Genomic DNA, 24479 nt, shown 5'->3' with positions numbered 1-24479 from the left:
AAAACACCCCCTTCTCCCCAAGCTCCCCCCAACCCCCTCCCCCACCGCATGACAGACAATTTAGATTCTGAAATGAAGGTGATCAAAAGCAGTATTAAGTAGAATGACATTAAATTAATCAACTAGGGACCTGCCTAATCATTCACCTCCTGTCAGGCAGAATTTTAGTGGCACATCTCCCTATTGACAGTATTTCTTCACTTCACAATATCCTAATCAAACTCCAGCTCAGGAAAAAAAAAAACCCAACAATGTGTCCTGTCCAAATATTTGGACAGAATATATTGTGCTTCAGTTGAAAAGAACTTCACGCTCCTCTCTCCAAAGCCAACTGTGTGAGCTCTCCTTTGGCATCTACCTAACCTTCCTAATTCAGGGAAGAAACAGATTTAGACTACCTTTTAAATACTTACAGTCATTTAAGGATATCTATAGAGGACCAAGAAATTTTTCCCAATGACAAACAGGTGACCTTAGCATAAGGTAACAGCAAAATGTTTTGCTGTTATGAGAAGTCCCAGTCAGCTGTCTTTGTATACGCAGGATGCCACCATCAGAAAAATCAGCAGATCCAATTTGCCATAAGCTTCATTCCATTGGGGTTATTCCAGCAACAGCCAACTCCCAGTTTAGAGCACTGCAGAGAAAAAGCTGAGCCAATGTAAAGTGTTTCTGGACTCTGCTGAGGAGAGTCTAGTAATTCTTTTATTAGCAGCCTATCTGACAAACAAAGTTACTTTACCTTCTGCAGCCTTAGTTACATCCGGTTCTGCATATTGTGCTGGGACTGGATGTGGCACAAGAGCTCTAGGTATTCACTCACTTTGCAGAGCTATACAGCCTAAATTAAACTATTAAGAAAACTACAGTCATAGCAAACATCCCAGTTCTGCGGTCAGAAGTCCAGCACGTTTGTAAATCAACCAATAGGAATGCAAATGCTGAAAATCTTCTTACCTCACCACCACGTCTTCCAAATGCCCCCTTCTCCTTCAGTCTGAAAGTCAAGCTATTTGACTTCTCCGAATCCAGCATTCAAGACCTAACTCAAATATCTAACATACATTGAGGGGGTAAAGACAACTTCAAAGTGAGGCTCTCTAGTTACCCAGCTTTAAGGCACGATAAGGCCATTATGGCAAGAATGAAGGGGAGAACAGGGTGGCACTGACTAGATCCTGAGGGTCCCTTCCAGCCAAATGGGTACAGCCAGTTGCCTGCACCACAGTTTGAACACTAAGATGACAATAATCCTTTGGGTAGAGCACAGCAAGGGCAAGGAGCTCACTGTGAGTGTTCCTAACCTGTTTCAAATAAATCCAGATAAGCTCAAACTGCTATACTTAACAGCAGAATGACAGTAACTTCCTAAAAAACCACACATGTAGGAGCACACCAATTTCCCAAAGCACAACATAAGCTTATTAAAATCCCAGAGCTGTATCAAGAGACAAAAAGTACAGAGTTTACCCTCACTGAGTCAAGCTGGAGTTTCAGATAAAATATTGAACAACTGCACGCAGTCACTCCTGCAGCTGGAGCCTGTGAAGAGTCCTGGCCCCACTGATTCAGGTTTAGTATCACCCGACCCCATGTTCCATTCCAACCCAAAAGCTAAATATCAATGCTACTCTGAACTCTACAAACAGGTGGAAGCATTCCTGTGTCTTACAGAGGACAAGCAATGCAATGTCTGCAATGTTCCCAACACCTAACACCCTAGAAGAGCTGAAGAAAAGAGGGGGGGGGGGGAAAGTTATCATCAACATTTTAAAGAGTACTTGGAAAAAATAGGCCATCCTCATTACATTAGTATTCTCTACCTGTCATTTGCAAACTACTTGTCAATTAGTTTGAAATGATGAAGTGTAGTGGTTGGAGAAAGAATTCTGCCCAGTGCATGACCTTAATGACTTACCTACAGGACTAGTCGAAACCCGTTGGGAAGGTGGCCTGAAACCAGGAGCCTTGGAGTTGTCAGGATGCACGTTTTCCACGTGTCCTAGCACAGAGTTATTCAGAAAGGTAGACTGAACAGTGAAAGATGGGTCAGCTGCTGCTCGGGTAGACAGTGGACAGTCTCCCCATCCTTGGTTAGCTGGCACCTGGTTGCTATCAAAAAGACTACTAAAGTGATTGAAGAGCGTTGCTGGCCCAAAGGTAGGAGGCAATGATTTGTTTGCTGGGTTAATGTGCATCTGAGAACCGTTCATAATGTTCATGGCTGATGAAAGCTGCACTGCAGCAGGTGGACCTTGAGAAGGTGTTAAAGGAACTTGATTCGTAACAAAAATAGACTGAGGATCTTGATGGAGGTTTGCATTTGGTACCACTGAGTAGAAAGAACCTCTGGACTGCATCCTATGAGTAACTCGAGGTGCTGGTACAGCTACTTGAGGTAAGTTACTGTTGTCCTGATTATCTGCAACAACTGACCTGGGTGACGCTAAGCTTAAAGCAGTAGTTTCTGAGCTGGATGAAAAAGGCATTGACATGGAAGGATTGATCTCTGACATGCTGGTTGGCAGTATTTCATCTTGGACATTATTTAGCGGTGCAGGGCTGCTCGACGGGCGAGTTTCGGTCACTCCTGAGTTGCTGCTAGCTGACATACTGCAACTACTTGCAGCCGAAGATGGTGCACACACATTTGCAGTGGGCTGGTCTGGCGCTGACACCTTCTCTTTGGGTGCCGAGACAGCCGAGAAAGAGTCCGCTTTAAGTGCAGAATGCTGTGTTTGTGGAGCATTAGATGGCAGAAATGCTGCGGGCACTTGCCCGTTGTTTGCGGGGGCAGAAGAAGCTGAAGGCAGAGTGCTACAGGTGCTCGTCACAGTTGAGATTGCTGTTGCTGCAGCACTCGTCTTGGGAACGCAGGCAAACAACTGCTTTCTGACCGAAGAGGGAGTCCGATTACTGGTTACGCACAGCGGTTGCGTGGAAGCAGCTACAGAAGAGACAGTAATGGGACAACTAGAAGTAGCTAATCCAGGAGACTCCGTCTGTAAAATATTTCCATTCTGACTACCTACGCGACTCGAACTATTATGCTTTGGAGAGCTGTTTGTGCTGCCAGGGTTAACTGGTCTCACTGGGAATGGTCCCCAAGTGTTCGGTGAAGGTGAAAAAGTTCCTCCAAATTGGGCCATAGGTAAGCGAGGGTGCCGGATCTGTTGCATAGTTTGGGCAGCCAGCAAGGCAAAATGAGGGTGAGAATAAGCTAGAGGAAGAGACACTGGAAAAGATGAGCGCACATTGGCTGGGACATTCTTGTTTAATTTGTTAGTAGGCTGGAAAGTAGATAGTGTTGATGACTGCGATGTGACTAGGGGTGGTGCTCCGAGAGGAAAGGAGTTCTTGTTTGAAGCAGTCACAGTGCTCACCCCAGATGAAAAGTTGGCATGGATTGATTTGGTACTTGAAGCAGGTGTTCTTATATGAGTTTTAGGAATCAAGTCTTCCAGTTCCTTGGCAGGATCTTGAATAAGGGCATTGATGAGCTGCACTGCATACCGCGTTGACTCTGTACCACCCCTAGATTAAATACAAACATATTTATCATGTGCAAAAGGAACTCCCACTTTGTGCAACATTCCATAGCGTCAATTTTATACTGATCTGCAAGCCTATTGCATGTTTACTCCAATAAGTTACTTCTTGACTTTTGCGCATCTAAAGGTTTATCGCTGAAGTAGACCTTCACCATATCTTGGCAGCAGTAATATATGTTCTATTCTAGTGCCAAGAAGCTAAAAATGTCCCGCCTTAAAAAGCAAACAAACTTCACAATAAGTGACATTGCGCACTAACTCAAGACTTCCATTTCTAGATACTGTACCTTATAGTGATCATTCTCTCTCCATTCTTATCTTTTTGCTTATCAACGTCAATATGGGCACCAGTGACATCTTGAATTGCTGTGATGTTGCACCCACCTCTTCCCATTATTCTAGATACGACAGAAGCTGGGACAGATAATTTCTTTGACCTATATCACAAAGATCACAAGTCTGTGAAATGTATTCAAAATTTAAAGGCATACAAAAATTCCTTGCTGTCTGACAGGTGGCTGAAGCAATATTCTTAAGTTTCAGGGTAGCAAGTCATTTTCTGCTGATACTTTCTTCACCCTTTGGAGCCTCTCTAAAACTTGCCCACTCAAATTACTCATCATCCTGAGTACCTGACTAGGATTCTCCAGAAGCATCTATTCCACCACTGTTGTAACACAGATGTATGTGCCTCACACTGCTTCAGAAACACTTTTGGATTTTATCTTATCTTGTGTACCTTCAAAGTGAGACAAATCCTTAGCTTATCATCCTAAATTTACATAAATAGCACTGCTTCAAATATAAGCCCATGGTCTAGCTACTTTGAGCATTTATAGCAAGGAGAAGGTGGTTTTCCAATGTTTTCCCAGTGATCAGCTCTGTAATACCACTTGCATTCACAACCCCTTTAGCATCCACCTCTCAGACTACCTTGAGATCTGAAAGTTTATTGGTGACACTACACAAGGGTGGATGGCAGACAGCTAAATTGTGCAGTTCTGTGATTTAAGGAGCTGCTGGAAGCCACTGTGAAGGCAGCACAGATTTTTCAGAAGCAGGCTTGCTGTCAGGCCACAACACTGTAACCCATGTGTTCAGTGAAATAAATAAATTTAGGATTTTTCTAACTCACATGGTATTGGTGGGTCATTACAGGTATGTGGTACTGGAAAGTCTTTGAACACAAGCTATGCTTGCATCCAGACCCCAGCCAAGGTCTATCTGGGTCACCATCATCCCCAGACTTTAAAGGCTGGGCCTCTCAAGCCCATACATCACTTCCAAGCTTGCCAGTGATGTGCAATAGTTCAGCACTGAACAATTAGAGGGGATTCAAAGGGGTTTCAGAAACCACTGTGATCAAAGCGCAGGCACCTCTGAACACTGTGCTACACTCTGATCACCATTATGCCCTGAAAAGGCTGCCAACTTCACCTAAGCTATTCCAGTCTTGGAAACTTTTAAGTTACTTGGTCCTCAGGAAATTGTTTCTCACTTAATAGAATTTAAAGGAAATCCATTTTGTTTTAAACATCTAAATACATGGAAATGTTCTAAAGCATCACCTCCTCTTGCCAAGGTGTTTTTTCTTTCCCGTTCTCCTGCCATGCTACAACCCTCCCCATCCCCAGAAACCAGGTTCTCAGTGCATGCACCCAGCTCTCTCCCAAGGCTGTTTCATGCTTTGGCCTTTCTTCCCCCCTTCACCCCCAAGGCTCCTCTCTCCAGCTAGACATTCCAGTCACTCACTCCCCAAACCACAGCTTCCATCATCACCTAACTTTCAAGATACACCCACACTACTCACAGGACTTCCAACCATACCTTGGTCTGCTTCCAACTCAGCCCACTATGAACTCTATTCCACCACCCATGGAGACATTCCTCCTCCAGGAGAGTTCACCACAGTGCCCAGGCCCCCATCCACCCATCACCCACTGCTGTTTCCCTCCCTACCCCGCCAGGCTCGATGGTTTTTACCTTGAGAAGTACCCAAAACAGTACCTTTTTGCTCCTGAACAGCAGCGCCCTCCTCTCTGCAGCTGAAATTGCTCAATTGGTGTTGGCTGCAGAGTGTTGCTAGGGGGAGGGTCTTTCAAAACTCTGCCTACTTGCCTGTCAAGGGCAGAAGGGATGTTTTCATTGGTTACTTCTTTGATAGACATCCCTTCTAGCCAAGGGGTTACTCACGGGGAGAGGGAAGGAGGAGGACTCCTGTTGAGACCAGGACAGACTTTAGGAGAGGAAGGCATGCAGCTCCCAGGCATTTTTGCCTATGCATCTAAAGTCATCAAAAAGCTCTTTGGCAGGACGCATGCTTCAATTAGTCAGGGCACAGCAAACATCAGTGCAGAACACTTCATGGACACGTTCTTTATGACACAAGGCCCAGTTCCTCAGGGATGAGGAAAGGCCAGATTTTGGATGCCATCTCTAGAACCCTATCATCTCCAGTAGAAGAGCAGACAATACCCAACCAAGCAGCTGAGTGGAGACTATGCAACTCAAGAGACCCAGGAGAGATGGAACAGCTCCAGGGTCAATGGCGGGGTCTGTGCGCCGCCCTTGGAAAAGTCAGCCACCTGTTTAATGGTTTCATGCCTGCACGACTCACCAAGGGGTGGGCAATCTGCAACCATACATTTAGCAAGGCCATGTCACAGTGGAGAACCCGTTCGTGAACGCAGCAAAAGGCAGAGACCGAACCAACTCTAAGGGTTCAAACACTTCAATTTTCAGATTAAACTGCCTTTATTAAGAAGAGTCTGTGACTTCCACTAATCTGAATGCATTGAATTCTCTGTACAATTACGGTCTTTGCACATAGCCTAAAATTCCTTAAAATAAGCATATTTAGTCACTCCATTGCAGAACACAAAAGCAGCACGATGGGCATTGTAAGTGCACCCAAACCATTTGACACTTGCATGTTCATGCTGTATTGCTTTTTGACAAAGGGAACAAAAAATGAAAGCCAGATGATCATTTCTAGTTATAAGCAGGAGACATCATAAAGGTTACAGAAAAGATACTGTAAAAACCAGTACATTTTCAAATGGAAAGTCCACTTTACAGAAAATCTTTAAATCTAATTGCACCTCTAGCACTCCCTTTAAGGTGACAAAATTTTCCATGGAATCAGTGATCAAGGTCACTGTCCAAAGCACAATGAATTTTTGCCTTGAAGAGATCATCCACCTCTCCTCTCCTAACATCCATCCTGCCTTTAGTTCATGTGCAAGCAATCATCTGCTGTAGGGGCTTTTCACTGCCACCTGCTCCCTCCCCCTTTTATCTTATCTCCACTGAAGTCACAGGTAAAGAAAACCCTTGTGCCAAATAAAATGTTCATGTCATATTGATATTAAGTTAGCAAGGAGTTACTACAAATCAGGACTGCAATTTGTTTTCACAGCATTGCAAGAGTAAGGGGCATAGGTTTTTTTATAAATTAATTATACAATTAACTATTTAAATAAGGTTACTGGACATTCTATATTTGAGAATTATTTAAAAGCTAAAAAGCTCAAATACGGTTTTAAAATGTAGAATTAAAGTCTTTACCTTCTAACCACTTCTTTCCAGCCTTCTTCTCTTTTCTGGCCTCTTTTTGGACTAGTTAGATTCAGCTTTACATTTGGAGAGGTCAGAGGCAGGGAAACAGGCTTATAAGTAGTTGACAAAGAATTTGAATGACCTTCACCATCAAGTCTGGGAACAGAAATGTACTGATTACAATTTACAGAGTAAAATGACAGCGTTACAGTATACATTTGTGCAGCTTCAAACTACTAGCATGAACTGTTTTCACTCTTATTTTCTACCTGAACAACTGTTGGGTGACTTCACTGATAGGTTTTTACCTTTTAGTCCACAGTCTATACCCTTCCTCCAAAAAGTGGAGTGCTAAACTGCATGAAGTAATACCACAATCACTAAGGACATCAGATTAAATTAGTTTATAACAGGCAGTACACAGCCACTTAGGCACATCCTGATTATGTGTCTATACTGTGTTCTCCTTTTTGAACAGCTTTTTAAGAAAAGGTACTTTGGTAATAATGTCTCTTTCTTACTAAATACTTGAAAATATCTGGTTTTCAGCTCTCATTGTTACAGATTGCCTGGGAAGTGCTTCTACCCCTCACTCCCCATTTTATGAATGGATAACTGAGGCGCAGATATTTGAATACATTTATGTATTTAAGTCCCGGTGACATCAATTCAGAAGCAGGTGCCCAAATATCATTACCTGTACTAATACAGCTGTAGCAATAGTCTAGCGATACAAACAAAGCAAAGTTTGGGTGAGAGTGAAAAAGAGAAAAAGAGAGAGAACAGGCAATCTCGTTAGGTTAACTGATCTATGTGGAGGTGAAAAAAAAAAAAACCAGCACTGGGAGCTCACAAGTTAATCTGCAGCACTGAAACATAGGCAGCAACCTTCACAAGCCATCGAAAAACTACTTTCATGTGATTCGACCCAGCAAATCTATGGCATAGCTGGAAAATTTAGAGGACCTCATGCTTCAGTTACCCTGCTAAGCATCACTCCTCCTCTTCACTATATGCAAGTTTTTATTCATCCATTTTATTCCCCATTGTTTACAGCATTTAATCTTCATTGCGTCTTCTTGCAGGCAAACTGCTGTTTATACTACACTTTATACAAACCTCAGAGATCTATCCACACTTAAGTAACCCAAGCATACTGTTTATATGAAAAGCAATGTTTAGACAATATGCCTGTTAAAACGGGAGCATTTTCTCTCTTTACCTTAGTAGGTTCTAGCTCCCTGCTAGATGCCCAAGGCATCTGAAGTTCTATGGAGAACTTGCCCTCTAAGTCCTCCTTGAGGCAAAGAGAACAAAAAAATGCATATGAAAGAAGAGAATTAAGTCCATTGTGGAATCCATCGATTCGAGAGCAGACTTTAAAAGCTTTTTTTCCTGCTTTGTCTGAAAATGTCTAGGTATGTTTTCAGAAAAGCATCGTTATGAAGTCTGAGTTTTACGTTTCAATTACAGTAGCCTTGTCATCGGCATGTCTATGACTAAAGAGAAGAGGAGTTCAGGAAGAGCAAATTTAGAAATGATTTTCAGACAAAGTATGCCTAGTGCAAGAGCCAAAGAGCACCTGCAGAAGTTAATAAAATATACTAGCCCCATTTTGTTATTTATATACTGTCTTGTTTCTCAGGTGTACTTTATCTAACAGAAGCACCACTTCTAACAAGGAGTTAGAAGTATGCATTTAGTTAGTCCTGCTGTAGTGAACTGCACAGGATTCCAAGTCTTTTGCAGGACATCTTGGATGAAAGGTCCAAGGCAGAAACAATTTATGTTAATAAAACAGAACACAGACAAAATCCAATTTCTAACATTCCTAAGGGTAATCCAAAACACACACAACCCAACCACAAGGGCTGACAAATCCACTCATTCTGCACCTAACCTTAATGTGGGAGGAAAAAAAAAGAAAAGAAAAAATCCCAACCCTCTTCTCACTCCCAGACAAGTGCCTCAATCAGTCTGGCAATAGCCCTCTCACTTGCTACCCTTTTTTGATCCCATAACATTTGCGTTCTTATTGAAGCTGGGTTCTCAGTCAGCCAGGTCCTGTAGATTAACCCCCATACCCTCTCCCCTCCCTTAATGCAGGAAAAAGAAAAGAAAAAATAAAACTATGGAGCATCAGACTCATGCTACTTATGTAAAAATAAGCAAAGACTACAGATTCAGATGGGATCTAAGGTCATTGGTCTGAATCAAAAAGCTATTCAGAAACTGGTGTTATAAAAGTTATTAGTTTATTCCCTGGCAACTGAATGATCTTCCAAACCATTCATATGGCCCCTGTACATTCATTGCGTTCCTTTGACTCTCACCTCTGGCTCGACAAGCTTAAATCAAACTGGCCATCAACCTGGCAGGTGAAATGCTCAGAGTCATCAACTTCTTCCCTCCTTAAAACAAACAGATTGCAATTCAAATGAGTTAATGATGAAACCATGAAACAACCAAAAAGTAATGAAACTACTTCTGCAAATAGATTATAAATAAAGCTAGCACTTCCTTTTTAAATTCCCAGTCTATTCACTTTAAAATCTATTCTAATAAAGTTGACAGTGCAACATGGATGCTTAAACAGTGCAAAAAGAAAACTGGCTGCTTTGCTAAAGTAGTATTAAAAACTAGCCAGCAATGCCAAAAAAAAAAATTTTCTAATCTTTACCATTTTTAAAGAGGTTGCATTCCACAAACTTGACAGTATCATTTAATAGCTATGCAAACAATGCAAACTCAGTCTCTCAAGACTTTGGGAATGTACCAGTTGGTGTAAAGTTTAAATTACAGAAAATTTACACTGGCATAGGTAAAACCTTGTGAAACAACAGGGAAGCAATACAACAGTCTCACCTTGTTGGTGTTTTTGAAGCAGAGGTGCTTGGTTTTTCTTCCTGAGAGGGGATAAGCAATGAGGCATAGCGCCGCTCAGAGGAATTTGTATCCATTGTGAAGTTCAGCTCTTGGCTTTTACCTCCACTGCTACTTTCACTATTGCAATCTGTGCTATCCAAGTTATCTGAATCACTATTTCCACTTGCACCACCACCTCTGGGCTCTCCATTTATTTTATTTTTATCTGCTTTTTGCTGTGCTAGAGATATATGCTGATCTGGCAAAATTATCTGCATATTCTGAGGAGTCTCTTTTGTTTTATTTTTCTTATTTTTTCTATTTGTGCTGGGGGTAGTCACCACATTAGCTCTCTTCTTCCCAAAGGCATTTGTGAAAGTAGTTGAAGTCGCAGAAATTCCAATTGTAGTTGTAGTAGTTGCACTAGGAGGCTCTATAGGAACTTCTTGCTCCACTGAAAGAAAAACAACTGATAGACAATCAAAACCCACAAAATATAGAAAGCAGTGCTCTGACTGAAGACACTACAGCTGAAGTCAGGCTCTTTGCTGAGCTGTCAGGCTATTTGCACTGTGTTCAGCTATAAATCTTCCAAGAGTGAAAGACTTTTGGGAACAAAGCGGGGGGGGGAAGGGCAATCGGGAGGAGCGGATAGGAAAAAAAAAAAGGCGAACACAGGACAAAAAAAGGCGAACAAAAGAGTTTTCCCAGGAACTCTGACTGCAGAGGGAAGAACCAGGGCAGAAGCTATTCAAGAATGTCACAGTACCAGAGAAGCCAGCTTTCAAACAGATTCCCCTACCTAGCTGGTTAAACAAAGGCACCCCCACAACTACATTGTTCATAGAAACACTTGTTCTTTACCTTCATCATCATTTTCTTCTTCATCATCATCCTCTTGCAGCTCCAGAGTTTCTTTAGGCTTGTTTTCTTCATCTTCTTCTTGTTTTCTTTTTTGTTCCTCTTTCTTTTTCTTTCTCTTTTCCTTTCTTTTCTCCCTTTTAGCTGCAAGAGCTTGTTTTCTGCTCTCCTCTCTTGACTATGTAGGAGAAAAGGATCCATATTTAAACATTTTTGCACAGACTAAATTATACTTATAATTCAGATCTTCCCTAGAAATATGGGGGGAGAAAGAAAGGAGGGCACGATGAACTAGAATGACTTTGTCACATACTGAATCATTACACAGAAACAGGGCACCTGTTCTCATCATTTCAGTCCTTTCTCAAAAAAACATTTAATAACCTCACTAATATTTTTGCAGCACTATTCACATCTTTGACTCAAAAAGATCTTTCAGAGTATTTTACAGACAAAACTGCTACCCTTTTAACCACTTCTCTGATATATGGAATGAGTGAAGTCAACTATGCTATACTGTAGCTTTGCACAGCAACTGATAGGTGTTTAACAAGTCAGCAACCCGGAAAATTTAATAAACTAATATGAAACTTGTTTGTCAAAAATTGTAAGAGCCTCCATTAAGAGAGCCCACTAAAGAGTGCTTAAGAAGTGTCTGCATTACTGTAGGACACTTCACAGTATTCTCACTGAAGTTGTTGATTTTCCCCACTATTTGCTCAATTCCATATAGCTTCTCAGGCAGCTTGGAGGCTCTCCTTTGTAACACTGAGTAGAAGTCCATAAAATGCTTACATTAATGGACTAGGTCTTACACAGTATGTAACATACCATGTATCACACACCACCGAGACTGAAGATCTCCCTTATTCACGTCATCTGCACTGAAGTCACGCAAGAGAGCTAGTACCTAACGTAACAATTGCCAAGTCCAAGCTTTCTTAGAAACGACAACGGAGCAGCTAAGCAGAAGTCAGTTCTAGTTTGCCATCTTCAGTATACGCTTCACTTTTTGTATATTAGAGGAAGGAAAGCACATACAGTCACAGCATGAAGAACTACTGCCCCAAGAAGCACCAACAGGAAATACAGCCAAAAATTAATACATAGCTCAAATCATTATGCTACACAACAGCAATTCTCTACTCACTTTTTCCAAGTCTAACTCCTTCAGCAATATAGTTGCGTTCTTATTTGCTTCTGCAGCCTGCTGGTCTTTAGCTTTCACAATCGTCTCCACACACTGGTGACATTTTTTCAACAGGTCCTGGAACGCAAACTTGTTTTACTACCTTCATAATAAACTAAAATTGAGGAGTGAGGCTTGCTCTACAAACATGAGATTAACTTCCCTGTATTCATAAACATACAAACTATTTCAACAGAATAGGACTCTAAATGCTGATTTATTTTTTTAACTTCTGTATTAAAAAGGAGACATGCAAAAACCTCCAAATCAACTATACTTAAGCAAACACGTACATTCAGTTTTTGTACACTTAAGAATGTCATGTATATTTTCGCTGAAAATAAGGGACAGGGTCTTTTCCTGACGTTAAACTCACCTTGTCAGTTATCGTCGCTATGTATCGCATGCATTCAATGTCTGAAGGAAACTGGTTAACTTCTTTCACCAGGTACTGAACTACTTTCACGTGCCCCTAGAATAGCAAACAAAATTCTAATCTCTTGTAGACAATTGTCAACATTCATCATCAAAATACAAGTTTGATATCCTTAGTCCAATATAAAAGACTAAAAATAAGCAAGAATATTTCTGGTAAGCTGCTGTTTGGAAGAAAGGTAGTTACTGTTTGCTCAGTGTTGACAGCATGTCTGCTGTTCTACATCATGGTGGCAAAGACCACCTCTCCCACATATAATTTTTGTATTTTAAAATACAAGGACCAAACCAGGCCCCAGGGCAGAGGCAGCTGTATCCATTTTTAGTAACAGCCAAGAAGATCCTCTTTAGACTCCACTTGTTACCCCAACCCACTCTCTTGTCACTTACGCCACGAAGCTAATTTAGATTGTTCCATTACAAGGTAAGTCTGATCAAGGAACTGAGCCACCTAAATATTATCTTGGCAAACACATTCTTCTGCTCATTGATGGGGTACACTCTGCAACCACACAGAAAGTATCCAGCTGTTGCCTCTGAAGTAATTTGAAAGCAACTGAGGGACAGCTAGTGGTATGCTTAGTATTGCCATTTGTCAAAATAGCTGTACACTTATTTGATATTTTGTTAAAGGCAAAGCAGCTACAGTTAAACTCCTTGGCTATAGCTCTGTTCCCTGTGACCAACAACATAACTGGTGAAACCATCACAAAGCAATGTTCTTCTTGCCAAGAAGAAAAGGCAGTGACAAAAGAGCCGACTACACCAAGTGTCCCACTCAACAACAAATTAGGAACACAACAGGAGAATCACAAAGGAAACAGGACAGCTTATTACAGACTATTTTGTTCATCTCAAAAGCAGGACTGAAACAACTACTATAACCTGCAGAAATTTAGAGGGGGCTATGGTAATCTCAAAACAGAAATCTCAAACAGTGAAAGTTTTTGGACAGTGTATAACTGGAAATAATAAAGTTAACATGGTTTATGGAACAAAGTTTTTTACCTCCCAAAAACTAGATCTGCGTGAAGTACATAGATTATGATTACTTTAAAGTAGGCGTTTTATCAAAATAGTAATTTTGCTGTGTTATATTTTCTTCTTCCAAAACCAAGCATTCAGATTAAAATTAGAAACTCTGTTTGAAAACATTTAGCACTGAAACAGAAAATTAAGTTGGTCTCCTACCTTGCGAAACGCTGACATAAGAGGTGTAATTTTCCGATTATCTGCAGCATCCACATCTGCTCCTGCTTGCACAAGCAACTGAACCACATCATAGTGACCACCATTAGCTGCCAACCACAGAGGTGTGTTTCCTTTCTTGTTACGAACATCGATATGTGCTCCTCTAAAAAGTAGAAGTGTAACCAAGCGAAAAAAGGTATGAGTAAAGGTGGAAGTCAGGAAGTAAGATCACAAAAGATCAGAGTACAATTAGACATATAACTTTAATTACTGAAATATAGTAGCTAGATAGAGAATATCCGTCCCTGAAATCTGCTGTTTAATCTGCAACGTAGTGACACAGGATTATTTAAACCTTCCTCACAGAAACAAACACTCACTTAATGTAGCCTACTGCACCACAGCTATGCAACTAGCAATCATGGGTCCTTTAAATTATCATTAGCGTGGTGACTACCCACAGGACAAAGCAGCCTCTTAAGATTTTAGCAGCACATAAGGTCATGCTTGAAGAGCTCAAGAGCTACTTCCAGGCTTTGCCCCAGAAGTGACAGTAGGGAAATGCTCATGTGGGAATTGCTGGAGTAATACACAGCCAACAGAGCTGCAAAGCCAGACACTGTTTGCTTACCTGTGGTCCCAGCTGCCTGCCTAGCTTAATTAACACCGGAGTAGCAGTATACTCCAGGGTAACACTGGAGAGCAGGGAACAGATGCAACATCCTAATTCCAAAGCTTCCCATTCCCTTTTGTTCTCAGACACACGAGGCAATGTAAACAAAGGCACCCTTGCCACAGAGGAATACAGCAACAGAACAAACATGCCACTATGAGAAGAAATAATTTACCGATTAATCAGGAGCTCACAGAACTTGTAGTGACCCTTATCTGCTGCAATTGTTAAAGCTGTATCTCTTGAGGAAGGCACAGGTGGAGCATTAACATCTGCTCCTTTATCAAGGAGAACCCTTCCAACCTCTGCATATCCTCCTGAAGCTGCTTCCATCAGAGGTGTGAGACCAGTCTGTGCAAAGAGAATGGGTTATATGGTATGAAATTTGTACGATATACTTTGGATAAAACATAAATGATTTCTACACAGAGAAATCAGATTTTTTTTATTTAGCTGCTTATATTTAGTTTAGGAGCCTAACTTCAAGCAGTCTCTTTCTCAAAAAAAAACCCAAACCAAACCAAAGCCACCACCAAAAAAACCAAACCAAACAAATTAAAAACACAACCAAAACCCAAATACTCTGGGTCTTTGATTTATATAAACCCAGGCAAACTGTTGACCAAGTACCACCAGATATCTGTCTCAACAGCAAAACCAAAGTTTACAACAGGACCTCTAAAACAGAGGTTAGAACAGATCCAAATGAAGACACCAGTGTTTCTACAAAAATGCTCAGAAACTGGGTTTATAGCTTTTCTCTAGCCTCCCTTAGCACTGAGACTGATCTGGGCCCAACTTAGTTGCCAGGCTAGACTGTTAAATAAACTTATACCAGCTGCTAACATGCCCAACTGACCATTTGAGAGCTGGCTTTTATCCATATCCCCTTTTCTCCAGCCACAGTCATTCCAGAAGCAGGCGGGGTAGACAGACACAGCAATTATTTCAGCAGCCTTAGGAGTTACCAAAAATTCCTTTGTGCTGGGGAAATCAGTCTGGCTGTCTACGCAAGCTTTAAGCTTGCTTTATGGCAGGAGACACAAAGCTGTCCCAGAGTACCAAAGGATGGGACCTGTGGAGCATTTCAGAGGCACAGAAAGTCACAGTACTGAAGCCAAGGGTTCTACAGCAACGTAAAAGCTTTACAAAGTTTGACTGCACTACTTCCGTTGTAGACAAGAAATCTGTTCTATATGAGAATCACTATAAGCAACACTATTCTCTTCCTGCCTACACTTCACTCATACGTAAAAATATGTGTATCTGTTCTGTTAACAAGTATCACGTCAAGATTAAACCTGGAAAGCTTCTCAGTACTACAGAACAAGAGTCAATCTAAGTTTCATTATGAACTCAGAAGGACTAGTCAGCTTTTCCCTATATGCAAAAAATTCATCATTGATTTTTTTAAAAAAAAAAAACAAACTTATTTCAGAACATTTAATAAGTCCTCTGAACCTGGAGATGCTCAAAGTAACAGGAAAATTTGAAGAAACATGACAACTCAGAGAAATCACCTGTTAGAAGTAAGTCATAATGAAAGGCAATTCACACAGTTACCTTTGCCCTGTGCTCGACATTGGCCTTCCTGTCCAAAAGCAGACTGACCACCTCTGCTCGGCCTTGGAAACAGGCCAGGGTGAGGGCTGTATTCCGGTTGGTCTCAATTTGGGCGTTAATATCAGAACCCATATCAAGCAACAGTTTCACAGCAGGTACATGGCCGTTCATAGCAGCCAACATCAGAGGAGAAATACCTAGCTTACTCCCGGTCCTAAAGGGAAAGAAACAAACTGCAGTTCCGAGAACCAGAGGAAGGCTCTGGGAAATGCAAGTGCATTTAAGAGGAACCAAATATTTTGTTGTAAGCCAGAAAGGAACATATAACATACAAATACAAACACTGACCTAAAATACTAGCATTTTTGAATTGATTAGGAGAAACCATCAGAGTAACTACATGCAATAGACAATTGCAATTTATAAACAAGGAAAATACATTTCAGCTTTTAGACATTCAGATGGCTGAAGCACATAAGCGCCTTAAACTACATATACTAAAAATCAAGGTTGCATCTGATTTAATCAGAAAAAACATGCTTCTAGCACAGCTGCAGTTTTAACTTTCTCTAGTGATAGAGATATATCACTATACCACACAGACAACAATGGAGTGCCTGTGCTATATTGCAGTTCATCTGGTGTACAGAGCACTTTACCTTGAATTAATTTCTGCCCCAGCATTGAGAAGAATCTTGATGATATTAACATAGCCACCAGATGCAGCAAGGCTTAATGGTGTATAATCAGACACATTCCTATGTTCTTTATTTGCTCCCCGGGCCAACAGCAAATCAACAACCTGAAAAGAGAGCATGCATATTAAAAATGTATTGTGACCTTCGCTATTATCCTGGAATTGAATGGATATTATCACATGTTCAAACCTTCCAGTATGCTACCAGTTTCCATTGTCAATAGATAAGATTCTTCAGGAAAACCTCTACCCTCTTTTGCTTTACTTTTACATATGCGCTGTACAGACTTAGCAACTGATGAAGACATCAGCTAATCTGTGTGGGTTGTAGCAGTGCAGCACTTGTCTTCCAAAAAGATTTTACCTAGTCAAAGAGGCAAGGCTTTAAAGTGAAGCTCTTCCTGTCAATCTTAAGTTTGCAAACAAGGGATCTATCCCGCTCCCATAAAGTCTCGCACTGTCTGAGTGTCTCTTTCGGAAATTCCCACAACTTTAATTCAAATGACAGTTGAGCCAAGTTTGACCATCTGTATTATATGGTCTTCACAACAGAAGACATAGTAAAAATCAGACTGGCTGATGTTAATGGAACAAGCATGAAGAAGGACTTCTTTCCTCTATCAGAAGCTGCTTAAGAGAAACAAAAGGGGGAAAAATTAAAACAGTCGGGGGCCTCATTTTACTACTAACATAGGCCAGGTGATTTTCAAATAAGGCAGAAAAAAGCCTGCCTCACAAGTTGCTAAGCCAGAAACATAAGACGTAGATTCTGGTATAAGGGAAAAAAAAATAAAAAGGGAGAACAAAAGACTTAAGTAGTTCAGCAAGTAATGTTATCACAGGCCACATTGATCTCCTTCTCTATTTGTGAGCAGCACTTTTACTGTTAAAGATCTGCAATTCAAAAGTCAAAGTGGAAACCTTCCAATTTTGGCCACCTGCTTTAATCCTTACAAGTTCCAAAACTTCCCACTCCCGTATCTGGCACAGAGCTCTTTGCCATCTCCATGCCATCTTCTAAGCTAGTATGCCCATGACTAAAGTAGGAAGGATTTAACAAATCTTATTTGGACAAAAAAAAAAGAAAAAAAAGCTGAGAGAAAATGGAAACATCCTTAAAAGACTAGGATAATGCACCCTGCATTGCATCTGCACTTATCAGACCTGCACATTACCACTAAAACCACATACTGCCAACACAAAATTCCAGCGTCTGTCCTTCTGTGCCTGCAGTGGCTGTTTTAGTTTTGAGAGTGGGGAGGATGTATAAGGGAAGTGTTCAGTGAATAAAGTTATTCATTAAACGTACTCATCTAGCAAGGATACATCGACAGAAGAATGACTGCAAGTTATAACAACCATTAGCTAACAAAACTGGGATAGCCAAGGGAAAAAATACATTCCCTTTCCTCTTGGAGGAAGTAAAAGACTTAAATTAGCTACACTTACACAGCTTAAAAACCCTCTAGAAAAAGGATAATTTATTATACCAGCAACAAAAAAAAAACACCACTGCACAAAAAACTAAAAGCTATCTACAAAAACCAATTCAAATCCATTGAGGACCAATATGTCTGTACCTCCTGGCGTCCACCGGAGCATGCCAACGAAAGTGGAGTATCCTTTGTGCGCTCAGACTGTGCTTCTATATCCCCACCTTTGTCTAGAAGAATTTCCACTACACCAACATGTCCAGCAGTTGCAGCCAGAATCAAAGGTGTAAAACCTAGTAACAAGAGATCATGTTAAAAGCAACCTTGAGAATCTCAAAAGTTTTATTAAGGAGCACAAATGCACAAAAGGGTTGATTCACAATGACTTCTACTGATCAGGCATGTCTCCTCAGACTGGGGGTTTCCTGGTATAGGCCACAATGTCAGACCCTTTCCTAGCCCTCTTCTGACCCTGAAACATCTAGGCTCTGATTCAAGCCAAATATTAAAGGTTCTTCAAAAGAAATCTAAACAGCAATTGCACTGACCAGTCTGGATTAAGTTCCAACCAACCCATCTCTCTGGGGAAGTCATGGCTTTCCACTTAATTCCTATTTAATAAAGGAACAAGTGAAAACATCTGCACTGCACTTATTTCCAGTGGTCAATATGAGTTCCAAGGAGAGCGGCATGGTGTTTCTGTTCTCTCAGCTCTAAAAGATTTGATATTTTGCTAAACTCTGTTATTGGGAACAATATGATACACAACCTGACAACTACTCCCCATTAGCTTTGTCAGCCAAGATTTGACATTTACCCCCATTAACTGCTCTATCCAGTATGCTATGGTCTTTCACAGAGGGTGAATCATAAGGACAAAAGTGCTTCACATTTTGCAAATCTGCTTAAGATATCACTCAGATGCACTTTCTTTCAAAAATACAGATAGAAAGGCATGCAATGTCACTGGTTTTATATGGCCAATATTTCTACATGAAGTGCAAGAATGAAATTCTACATTTTTGCAACCTTTGGTAATTTTTTTGAAGCAAAGAATCCCAAATCCCAATTTGAAATTCGCTGTTTCAAGTTGTAGTTCACACTTAAACTGTGTTACTGTTTTAGCTTACCCTTCTTGTCTCTGTGTTCAATATTGGCACCACGTGCAATCAGTACAGATACAAGTTCTTCGTGACCTCCCGCACATGCAAGGGTCAGAGCAGTGTCATGATTACTTTCAGTCTTCACAGTTGAGAAGAAGAAGAAGCAGATATTCAGAAATTAAAAATACTTTAAGAGAACTTTAACATTTTAAAGACAGTACTAAATTAATTTTTTTCCTTTCAAACTTATCAGAAAGCAAATCCACTCAAAAACAATTGCAATTACTCACATGTGCATCGATGTCAACTGAAGGATACATAGGGAGCACTGACTGCGAGGACACATTGCTCGATGCCTGTGAACAAGGCTCAGGTGTAGGGGATTCGGTAGTGTGCGAGGAGCTGGTGGAGCCACTGGGCACTCTGCTATTCACAGCTGAAAAGTAACACCATGTTATTAATCCAGTCTTAGGAATGCCACATTTTATATGAAAAATATTTAGTCCCATAAAACTGCAACAGTATAATATCAAAACAGTAATGGGGGGAAACAAATTAACCGTTCCTAAAAACAAATGAGTTGGTGTCTTGCGCAAAGAAGCTTTCCGGCAGTTAAATAGTGTAAGCATCATCTCCAAACTGCATTAAGTTAGAAAATAATTTTATGAATTAGTCCATATGAATTACAAAGATAATTAGTTATACTTCTCAAATTGTAACCTTCACTGTTAGAGTTCAATCATATGTTCAGTCTAAGCAGGTAAATGATTTTAGCGATAAAACAAATCTAATGTTCAGAAACAGAGTCTCATTCTGGAATTCAAAAGTTTTTCATGTAGACACCTAGTCTCCAGAGAAGATTTTCAAAGCAGGATGACGGACAGCAAGTTACACCATTAATCATGTCTCAGAGTTAACCCAGAAAGGGTAGAAGAGAAGTAGACAGGAGGGGGCAGTTAACAAAAATAAGCAAGCTGAAAACTGTGTTCCCTAAAATTTATTGTGATTGATCCACAGTCTGCAAAAGATTTCATCCTGAAGATAAGCACAGCTCAGGGACACAAGGAATGCAGTTTCATCTTCTTTTTTTAAAAAAAAAAAAATTAAAAAAATTAAAAAAATTGATAAATGAAAATCAGATTTTATTCAACTAATTTTAAATGAAGCTTTACCAGAACAAGCACCAAAATATCCCTGCACATACATACCGCAGGGCCAAGACCTCTGCCTGCCTTTGTAACTAAATCAGAGTCTGAGAGGAGCCCAAATGAATCTAAGGCTCAACTGGGATTACTTGGCAGGAAGGTCTAACAAAGCTATGCACCAGCTACAAGTGCTCTTTAATTATAGTAATCATGCTATTACAGCGGTTGGATTTGACAAGTATCATCACTGCTGGATTGTCAAATTTCTATACTGTGCAGCCTCATTAGATGAAATATGTGGTTAGCTTTAATTATTCCAAAACACACAGTTTTTTTATAGTATTCCCGGATCAAGCAACTGATAGAAAACACTAACAACTGCAGGTAAGAAACAAGTAGCAGTATTTTGCTTTTGTCCAAGTGTTTCAAGCAATAAGGGAAGATGAAGGAGGAACTCAAACCTGCGTATGACTTTGAGAGAAATTTTTGCAAACCTTTCCCAGCTCAACCTTCCCGATTCCATTGACAAATTTCACACCAGCAATTACTCACAGGAAAACAGTGCGGATAGAAAAGTCTTAGAAAAATCCTCAACATGATCGCTAATTCAAGCTACAGGATTGCATATAGGACTGTATATGCACGACAAAGGAAACAGATTGGAGCAAGTTCAGATGGGTCACTTCAGTTGGGTTCTGGAAACAAGGGGCAAGGTTTGTCACTGAAATTTTGGGAGATGACAGTTTTCAATTGGTTTTTTTTTTTTCAGTAAAGTATTCTACTTGGCACATAGGTAAAAATCAGCATTAACATTTGGTTACAAATTTAAGCAACAAAGTATTGTATCTGAATTCAGAGTTGATTTTTGCTTCAAATTACAACCTTCACGACCAAACCAGGTTTGTATTAAAAGTCTCAAATACGAAAGCTCCCACGCTTCATCTGCTTACTATGAATTACCACTTATAGCAGCAGATGAGCACTAATTAAGGCAATACAATTGTTTTCTTGCTCAATGCACTGAAGTGCAAGATACTAATTGGATTTCTAAAGATTATTCCTTCCAAAATACAAGACACCAAATCACCCTCGTTAAGGACTTGTATTAAATAAAAGTGGTCCTTCCTTATGAAGGACACTGGTTCAATGCTTTCAGGTCTTGTAGCTATAGATATATCTAAAAACACTTGGATGTGCAGTGCATACAAAGCAGGGGTGCACAGACAGACTCCACTTGAGCCAGTTTAAGGGTCCTTAACATAATATATTCAGTGTTGCTCTTAGAGGTTCCACAAGTTCTCTACATTTCACAACACTGACTGGAAATGTCCAAGTATTTCTTGCATACTTCAGATTTTCATCATGTGCTTGAAACATATGAGTGTGCGCTAAGCGTTTCACGTGCACAGTAACAACGTCAAACGTGAGAGAAGAACACCGATGACAGTAGAAATGCAGATAAACCCTGTACCAATATCCCGAACTCTTGTTTAAAGTAAAATCTAACAACAAATAGTCCTACAACACGCAGTGATTAATCATCATCTCTATAACTACTGAGTTTACAAAACTAGGATTTTTTTTAAGTGTAGTTTTCTATTGCCTTAGTGTGGTTGGCAAGTTGGCCCAATGAAGCATCAATGTAAATTGTGCTCTGTGGAGCAAAACAAGTCTGAACTTCTACCTCCAGTTTCATGGGGCTGATTTAGCTCAACCTAAATTACACAACAACATATAGATTTTTAACTCAAAGATGACCTTGCAACAATGGTTCCAACATCCCTTCACATACATTTGTATGAAATTGGAGTTAACTTGTACTTCCCCAAGTCCGTTTCTGGATTACTAACCTCGATCACGGGACGTGGGACAGCTACTGCTTCTGCAAACCCCATCCAGGGAGACGAGGTCATCCTACCAACAGGACACAACTGGAGGGCCACCTCTCTGCTTCTGCCTTCCGCTACCAGGAGGAGCCCGGTCATGCCCTTGGGGATGGCTTCATCGCTCTGACACCGGCCTCAGGGAAGTGGAGGACATCTTGCCTATCACTAGTCTTTAGCAGGTCATACATACTCACAATGCCAGACGCTAAAGCGCAGTCTCCCCGAGGAGCAATACCACCATACCCACCCCAGACTTTCATCTCAATAATTTGCATTAATGCAGGAACGACTGCAGCACCGCAGCTCTGCGGTGGAGAGCAGCGCTGGCACTGCCCACAACTCCAAGGGGAAAGGCTAATTGGAGGGCATAAAAACCAACCGTGAGGGATGATCACCTTCAGCATCTCTATGACATTGTGCAGGATTTTAACTGACTAGAAAAACGTGCAGCTTTCACCCTCTGAGAAGACAAGGGGGACACTTTTCAACATGCAGATTGCTTCCTACTGAACAGGAGTTTTGTCTTTTCACCAGAAAGGGTACCAATAAACACAGATAGCCAGGCATTGATTAAAAAAAAAAAACAAACACCCACAACCAAAAAAAACCCCCCCAAAAACCCACAACAAATAAAAATCAATTTTCACAATGTGTATCTCTGGTCTTTGTAAAATATCTATTTTGTGACATTTTGCTTTGGATGTTTCCATAGTCTTCAATATTCAAAAGACTTGTATTAAAAAAATACCCAAATTTATTCTGCACATGACACAATCCAGGTTCCCCACATTTTAAGAAGGGCTTGCAACTTTCCAAAGGCACTTTCTTTGAATCAGTGTGAAGTCAAGGACAGGTCTCCACAGACATGGATGACTATTTTCCAAAGTTATGAAAAAATATCACAGGAAATACGAGTAAAACAAAAGAAAGTAAGGACTTGGTATTTTATCTAAGTATGACTCTGGAGGCATTGGCAGAACCTCAAGCAAGCAGGTCTGGATGAGATTGCAGCTGTGGTCTGAAATTGCATCTACCTAACCGCTGTCATGCTGTAAGCGTGGACGTTCACAAATACTGGACTCGGATTTCAGTTCCCCTTTCCTCAAAGGAACTGGGATTGTCAGGACAAAGAAAACGATATTTTTTCATGACTGAGCAGTCTTTCAGCCTGTCCACACAGCTCCTCACTAACATGTTACTGCACAGAGGCTTTTGTGCATTGGTAACCGCATGTCATTTGATGAGTCACCATTTCTCACTCCAGATTATCCTAGTAACCAGTTTTATTCCAAATAGCAATCCTAAATACAGTAACTCAGATGTCACCTTCCAAATCATTATCTTAAAACACCACAATTCTGCATAACCAACCACAACCAGAATTTCAGAACCGAATAACAGTTAATAAAGTTTCTGAAAACACATCTGGAATTTCAGTATACAAATGGGAGCACATAGAGATGCCACCTCCTGACTAAAAATACCAGCCGAGTAGAACAAACAGGAATAAAAATATTCCAACTAGAGACAAAATCTGACAACAAAGAAAGTTCCTCATCTTGAATACTCTAAACCAGCAAAAAAGCCTCAATTCAGATACTGCCAACTAAGAAATCTACCACAGTAAATGCATAATGTCAACAGAAATGAAACTCCAACTATGCAAGACAAGATGCTTCAAGAAACCAAATGTGTACTGAGTAATGAAAATTAGATCCAAAAATCTCTTCTTCTTTGGGAAGATGTGATCCAAAGTAATTTATTGCTTTCCCACTCTACACTGCATAACATCTATATCTCTTCTGTAAACCCAATTAAATTTTTGACTGTAATCAGTCACATCTTCAAAGACAGGATTAGTTGCAAGATTTTTGCTTCAGCACATCTAAATAAACTCCATTACAACCAAAACATTCCGGAGTGGAAAGAACTACTTCACTTTTAGGTTCTACCTGACTTTTCAAAGGTTACTCAGTTACTTCTGTTTTATTTTTACAAAAGAGGGGACTCAGGTACATGTCTACCAGTGACTGAAAGCCAGCAAGACTTCCAGCACTTTGCACCTTGACATCAACCACCTAGCAGCTGACAAACCATGCCAGCAGACTGGCAAGACAAATACTCCATTTATGTATACTGTCACAATTAAAATAGTCAGCGAAATAAAGATTTGAGGCTTTGCAGAAATGCAAGTTCTCCCTTACAACTAGTCTCAACCAAGGCTTTGAAAAATTTGCCTCTTACATCGCAAGAGTAAAAGCTATTTCAGTGCAGAGGGGAAAAAGCTGATTTAACCCTTCTGTTCTTCTGAAGTAGACTTAATACAAAC

The 24479-nt window shown here is 40.5% G+C and overlaps 1 protein-coding gene across 1 annotated transcript in view; it reads right to left on the bottom strand.

Annotated features, from left to right (window-relative positions):
- Window positions 1–1918: 1918 nt before the first annotated feature.
- Window positions 1919–24479, bottom strand: part of LOC104162640 (ankyrin repeat and KH domain-containing protein 1-like) — a gene marked incomplete at both ends in the record, with an annotated part of 41203 nt that continues 18642 nt past the window's right edge. Inside the window, 14 exons of the mRNA XM_009701417.1 lie at window positions 1919–3534; window positions 3839–3988; window positions 7119–7265; window positions 9975–10428; window positions 10839–11013; window positions 11986–12102; window positions 12401–12496; window positions 13651–13813; window positions 14499–14674; window positions 15887–16100; window positions 16546–16688; window positions 18164–18309; window positions 19147–19258; window positions 19410–19555. Coding sequence (XP_009699719.1) covers window positions 1919–3534; window positions 3839–3988; window positions 7119–7265; window positions 9975–10428; window positions 10839–11013; window positions 11986–12102; window positions 12401–12496; window positions 13651–13813; window positions 14499–14674; window positions 15887–16100; window positions 16546–16688; window positions 18164–18309; window positions 19147–19258; window positions 19410–19555 — 3855 coding nt within the window. The remainder of the gene's footprint in view (window positions 3535–3838; window positions 3989–7118; window positions 7266–9974; window positions 10429–10838; window positions 11014–11985; window positions 12103–12400; window positions 12497–13650; window positions 13814–14498; window positions 14675–15886; window positions 16101–16545; window positions 16689–18163; window positions 18310–19146; window positions 19259–19409; window positions 19556–24479) is intronic.

Source organism: Cariama cristata, unplaced genomic scaffold (genome assembly GCF_000690535.1).
Source record: "Cariama cristata isolate BGI_N322 unplaced genomic scaffold, ASM69053v1 scaffold36545, whole genome shotgun sequence".
Lineage (NCBI taxonomy): Eukaryota > Metazoa > Chordata > Aves > Cariamiformes > Cariamidae > Cariama > Cariama cristata.
Note: the sequence above shows the minus strand (reverse complement) of the source record. Positions and strands in the feature narration are given on the sequence as shown.